This window comes from Corticium candelabrum, chromosome 1 (genome assembly GCF_963422355.1).
Source record: "Corticium candelabrum chromosome 1, ooCorCand1.1, whole genome shotgun sequence".
Lineage (NCBI taxonomy): Eukaryota > Metazoa > Porifera > Homoscleromorpha > Homosclerophorida > Plakinidae > Corticium > Corticium candelabrum.
The window spans coordinates 3,705,075-3,711,845 of record NC_085085.1 but is presented as its reverse complement, the minus strand read 5'-3'; the positions used below and the strand labels follow the sequence as shown (position 1 = coordinate 3,711,845).

Genomic DNA, 6,771 nt, shown 5'->3' with positions numbered 1-6,771 from the left:
ATAGCAAGTTACGACAATAATCGATACTGTAATTTCTTTTCCATCAAAGCAAGGTCTCGAAACATCCAAAATTATATAGGACGAAATGACTAGAATACGCTTGCAGGATTGACTAACGCAACACCCATTCAGCAAATTTGCATCTGCTGCTGATCGGTATCGTTGCCAAACGTAAAATTCCTGTCTATTATCAACAATGAATAATCGTTGATTGTTTTATCAAATGCATTGCAAGTACAAGCAGAATAACATCGCAGATTTAATGATATTTTTCATTTTAGAGTAAAAGTTACAACCCATTCGCCCAAGATAATTTGACACATAATATTCAATATGTGTGTTAGGCGGTATCGCTGTATTCGGTATTGGTGTAACAAGGGCCTGCATGAGATACACAAATAGGTAATCTTGTTACTCAATCTAGTTGGATCACATATAATTATTCTAGTATTTGCAAGTGTCTAGAATTATAAAAATTACATATTTTTGTAATATGGGCTACTTGTCGGTCTTGCTATATATGTCCGTTGTAACATTCTAAATACTTAAAACTTACAACTATTTATGTTTAGATTAGAACTTTCTTGGTCCTTTTACAACAAAGCCTTAGAAATTTGTGCAATTTTTTTGCCATTACATTTTGGAATTTGCAAAGTCAAATGCTGCAAACTTAGAATCAAGTGTGGCGCAGCGTCCATATAAGTCTCAAATGTGTGGTATGTTGACTCGATGTTCTTCCTCGATTGTAATTGTTTATCTTAGTTTTGCAACAGCATTAGTTAAAGGAAACCATTATTGTGTTAATAACTCAATGCATTTATAGTAAGAGTCTAAACCTTTATATTAATCGACAACATTACATATAAAATTTTTATTGCTAAACATATTAGCCACGTTTGTTGTACAGCTGCTAATGTCTAAACTACCTTGGCGTCAGAACAACATTTCTAACGCAAATTCAAGCACCGCTACCGTTGCACAAAGACAGAGACCTACATAACGAAACTGCAGACTCTTTCTACGTCAACTCTAACCTAATCGCAAAGCGTCCAACAGCACTGTCAGTTGTGTTTGTCACTAGCAAACGATCACTACATCTAGTTCAGTTTGATTGGAGGTTCCGGACACAGGTTTTCCTCCTCTGGGCGGTCAGTTGCCACTTCTGCGCCGTCAGTTGCCACTGTTGTGCAATCAGTTGTCGCTGTTGCGCCGTCAGTTGCCACTGTTGCGCCATGAGTTGCCACTGTTGCGCCGGCAGTTGCCGTTGTTGGGCAATCAGTAGTAGGTTCTGGGCCGTCAGTTGCCAACGGAGCTTCGTTTATGCCAATCACACTTCTGACCCAATCCATCAGATTCAGCACATGTGTAAATATGCCGTACTTTCTGGGCTGTCCACATCCTTCTCCCCAACTGACTATTCCTACGACAACGTAACTGTCATCGTCGATCTCCTTTTCCTTATTGCGTTTACAAAAGAGAGGACCTCCTGAATCACCATCACAAGCGTCATTGTTGCCAGTACCGTCTCCAGCGCAAACTGTATAATTTGTGACATCTTTTTGAAATTGAGGCGAAGTGCTGTTTATGCAAATGCTTTTGTCTGCAATGGGAAGATAAAGTTCTTTCATGGATGTCGATTTTGCGCTTGAATTTCCGCCTAGTTCTCTCCTTTCTGTGGCTCCCCATCCTGCTACTATGCACTGGGTCCCCGGACGGTAGTAGATGGTGTCCTTTTGAGTTGGCAAACAAACTTTTCGTACGTATGGAGAGCATTTGACATCGCAATGCAACATTAGCAGAGCGATGTCTCCACTCAATGAGATTGGATCATATTTCTGATATATGAAAATTTTTTTAATAATGAATGTTTTCTCGCTAAATTCTTTTACAAACCTCTGCGTGTCGCCGACCACAACTAAGAATTTCTCAATGTTGTGACCAACGAAGCAGTGAGCTGCAGACAAAATCATACGTTCGCTAATCAACGCGCCTCCGCAGTGAAAAACCGGATTGCCTCGTTCAATCCTGTAGATGGCAACCACCCAAGGCCACGCACCTGTTTCCGAAAGACACACGTGATGGTGTTTGTTTCTACATGCTGGAGCGACAGCTCTACCACACGTTTTGCAAAAGTCTAAAACAAGCGCCGTGAAAAACAGTAACTGTTGTACCAGATAGTATATCAGACAAAATCTTACCAAATTTAGTTGTAAATGCTTTTTTCAATGCATATCCTAGGTTAGATGCGTTTCTCACTTTAAAATGATAATCGGGATTGGACGCGAGCGTTTCCAGTGTTTTCGAGTCAATTCTTTTACCTTGCTGCCCAACTCCAAAGGCTATAGTGTAAATTTCTATTCCTTTCTCTTCCTTTAGTTCGTTTGCTTCTTTAATTGGATCTCCTGCCCAATTGTTTACACCGTCAGAAAACAGGAATATGGCTCTTTTGCATTGTGGTCTACTTATTGGAAGCACTTTTTCTCTAACGAATTTCAATACTTTCCTTACTGCGGTTGCACCTCCACAAAACTTAGTCTTGTTTATTGCGTTAATCGTTTCAACTAGAGTTGCCTTTTCTCCCAGATTAAATATGGGATGCACTCTGTTATCGTATGTGATGAGAGCTACTCTCGCAGTATCATTTCTAGTAGCGTTGTTGTTGATATTAAACAGAGCTGCTGAGCGACCCACGAAGTCCAGACTGTCATTGAAGTTTTCTTCGCCTACGCTTTTTGAGCAATCTGCTATATATATTAGATCAATGCATCCTTCTCCAACAACCACTGTACGGCCTCTGCAATCTGGTGACGCAGGAAGTTTATTGTCAGTCTCGGTGGGCAAATTTAGTTCGACAGTTGATGCGGAAGCAGTTGGGGTTTCAACAGTCGAAGCGGAAGGATGATTGTCAATAACGCAGGCTCCCACACGGTCAGTAAATGTTTCTTTTAGTTGAAATGCTAAACCCAACGGAGACTTGAAGTCGCCTACAATAATTTGTACATTGTATTCATTCAAAGTGCGAACTAGATTAGCAAAATACATACTTTCACAGTAACCTTCCTTGCCATCCCAAAACGTGTTGTTTTGCTCATCAACCACACAAGTACGCAAGTCTGTTCCATGATATGTAAAGCCAGGTTTACAGCCAAATGAAGCAAGACGCCCTTCCGCAAACGACTTTATTCTACGTATTCCATTCTCCGGTTCTCCAGGATCCGGACAAACTTGAAGATTTTCTAAACGCAGTTAAGCCAGAGTAGAAAATTCACTGAAAAAATCCTAAAATTAGGCGTACTTTTACAATTGTGTTCTGTAGAGTGTGGCTTCCAATCGAGATCTTTAGTGCAAACGCGATAAGGAATGCCATCCAAGTTATACCCTTCTGGACACGTGTAATTCACTCTTGATCCGACGAGAAACGTTGCTCTGTTCTCGTCATCTTCAAACGATGTCACTCCTCCTGGAGTAGGAGGAGGAGGTGGAGAGGCACAGAAATAGTCTGCAATAAAATTATGTCTCATTGGCAATTTGATGATTTCTTAGACATGACTTGAATTAACGACACCTTCACATTGTGATGGGTTAGTAGTTATGTTCCACTTGCCATTGCAATCGCACAACGCTGGCAATAATTTGAGCGAATTCGAAAGCTTATATCCTTGTGTACAGTAGAGACTCACTTCTTCTCCGATTGCCACATTGGTAGATGCATTTGAAACTTTCATATTCAATGGCAAAGTGCAGGAACTCACAGCTATCAAAGAAACAACTTAAAAAAGAAATGAAGAACAACGGTATAGTTCTAATACATTTGCATGTAGGAGTGTTTGATGGCGTCCATCTTCTGTCAGAGCAAGATCGCTTATTACTTCCGTAGAGTTTAAACCCATCACAACAAGCATATTTGGCAGTCCTACCAAAATTTATTAGACTCACAAAACCATTTTTAAAACTCTTTGGGATAGGACAATGAAGACCTACACGAAATAATATTATTACGATAATCTAATTAATAATTTAATAGATTTACCTTGTGCAAGAGCAACAACGTTTAGTGAAAATCCTTTTCCCCGTTTTTTTTCATTAGAATAAAATTTGATTGTAAGTCCAGGCGTGTTTCTAAATGTTAAGGATTTGTTTCTTTTAGTTTTTCCATAGTACTTATGTACTTGGCGGTCCGATCTAGACGCTTCCAAAGATTTCTGAATGATCAGTTTGTCTCCTGATTCTGCAGTACCGACAACCTCGATGTTGACACGTACTGATAGTAGTAAATCCCCACTGCTGACGAACATCCATATGCAGCACAAATTGTTCGGATACTTTTTTGGAAAGTTAGGAGACTGAATCTGCACTGATTTTCCGTTTCCTGGGTTTATATAAAACAGATTTCCACAATCTAAAATTAAAAATATTTTATTAATTACAGCCCTGTTATTACCAGCATTGTTGCAATTACCAATAGCTTTAAAAGATGCTTTTATTAAAGGATTCTGCCCACAACGATCTGTTATAAGGATTACCGTCATTGAACTCCCGGATGATACAACATCTGTCGGACTGTCGCCTTCTCTCCATCTAACAATGAGTGGCGACTTCTTCGAATCACCATTATAAATTTGAACTTTGTCTCCAGATCCAAGAACAAATTGTGAGAACGTAAGTTTGACTCGCTTGCTTGCAACTACAGATAACACCCACGTGCAGTTCATGCATGAAGACACCTGCTGGTCAGGAAATCGAGATGGCTCGTCCTCGGAAAAGATCGCTTTTCCGCATATCTCTAAAGCTGCACACAGCGACAATTGCGAGTGAGGGGTACTGTGTTGATCAGGTGATTTAGTGGTGTTAGTGCAACAGGCGTGACTAGTACAACAAAGAAAACGAAAGTGTACAGTTCGACAAGACAGCAACTAAGCTCAATTGTTAAGTGCGTCTGAACCTCGCAGAAACCTACCAGAGCATTGACACGACGAGCATTTGCTTCTACCATTGCAGGTGTCACTTTCTGCCAAAGAAACCTGCAGGCATGCTAGAGCAGTCACTCCAAGAATGAGGAAACTGGGTTTCATCTCTTTGGTGAAGTTCCAACAAGCCGTAGAGTTGTATTTGACTGCAGCGAATATTTGTAGCCAATTGTCTCCTCGAATTCTGCAAATGAAGGAGGGGTCTTGATAAATCTACTGATGAGCTAGTGATGAGTGCAAATGACCTCACCAAATGGGAACCGTCGTCGATCAAGCGTAACACCTAAAGCGAGTTAGTGTGAAATTACAAACATCCTGCAGATTACCTGTAAATTGACTTCACTTATCATACTGTTATACTAAGTACCAACCAACTAACTATACATGTTAACAAACCTTGGAAGATAATGCAATTATCCGGAAACTGCAAGCAGACTACATTGTCTTGCATAAAACTCTGAACAGATAGTAAGGATAGGCAGGCTTTTAGTATATCTGTGAGAAATCAGTGTAGAACTAGACTACAAACCACAAATCTAACAAAACAAAAACTACAAAAATTGATTGCAAACAGAGTTACTTGTTTAATCTAATTTTGATACTAATATTGTAATTGTATAAACTAATTTAGTTGAGTTGAAAAATTTTGCGTCGACAGAGCACCTCAGTTACTCTATCAATAAATTGATCCATTTGAATTCACTGCTGAACACTCGAAAAAAGGCAAAGTGTGATAAGTTGACCAGATTGTATCTGTAAGCTAATTGATCTAAGAGCGACCTTACAGTAAACTGTCGATTATATTCCAGATACGATACATGTTATACATATAGAACATTTAGACTACTGCATTTGCATTTTTTGATGTAACGTTACATTCTAACTTTGAATATGAGGCCTGCTTGCTTTAAATCTACAAATAATAAATGTCTGTTAAAAAGCCGAAGGTTATTGCACTTTTAGTGCTGACAAATGTGGGTTTTTCTGCCGGATAATTTTTACAAAACTTTAACGTAAACGGTTATACTGCTGGAAGTTTCTATTAATAGTGTATGAATTATAAAGTGGAGTTAATTAGAAATCAACAACAGTAAGTTTGTTCTCATACCATTTGACATTTCTACGTACAGTAACTCCGTCACGAAGTATTCTACTAAACATGCATTTTCAGCACAAACCGAGTCTAGTTAAGTATCTAAAGTAACTAGCAAAAACTGAAATTACATGCTAGCATCAAAGCAAGCTAACTGCAGGGTTAAGACATTGCTTTTATGGCGTCTTCGCTGAACCCTTGCTTGCATTGGTTTATGTCCAACACGTTCTGAACCCAATCCATCAAGTTGAGCAAACATCCTTCCCCCAGCTGACTATTCCCACCACGACGTAGGTGTCAAGACCGTATTTTGTATCTTTGTTGCGCTTGCAAAACAGAGGTCCTCCAGAATCAACATCGCAAGCATCATTATGGCCGGTGCCATCTCCTGCGCAAACGGTGTAGTTTGTAATATCATGCTTGACATAACCAGATGTGATGGCTAAACACGCCCCTTATCTGCAATCGGAAAGATGCAGTTCTTTCAAGCTGGTAGTTTTGGAGTATGTTTTGCTCCTATTTCTCTCCTTTCAGTAGCTTCTCATCCTGCTACAATGCAGCGTGTTCCTGCTCGGTAGTAGCCAAAGTCCTCTCTGGCGAGCAAAAAGACTTTTCGAACGTATGAAGAACAAGATAAATTGCATTTCAATTGTAACAGCACGATGTCATAGTTTAAACTTCCACTGTCGTGTTTATAGCTATTATGGACTT

General features: G+C 39.6%; 1 protein-coding gene across 1 annotated transcript; it reads right to left on the bottom strand.

Moving 5' to 3' along the window:
* Positions 1-849: 849 nt before the first annotated feature.
* LOC134194117 (complement C2-like) lies at positions 850-5,148 on the bottom strand. The gene is made up of 9 exons (XM_062663027.1): positions 4,958-5,148; positions 4,460-4,789; positions 4,031-4,399; positions 3,810-3,977; positions 3,566-3,754; positions 3,296-3,499; positions 3,045-3,236; positions 2,199-2,984; positions 850-2,134 (listed from the first exon to the last, which is right to left on the bottom strand). The coding sequence occupies exons 1-9, from the start codon at positions 5,070-5,072 to the stop codon at positions 1,098-1,100; spliced, it is 3,390 nt and encodes a 1,129-aa protein (XP_062519011.1). The 5' UTR covers positions 5,073-5,148; the 3' UTR covers positions 850-1,097.
* Between the last annotated feature and the right edge of the window lie 1,623 nt (positions 5,149-6,771).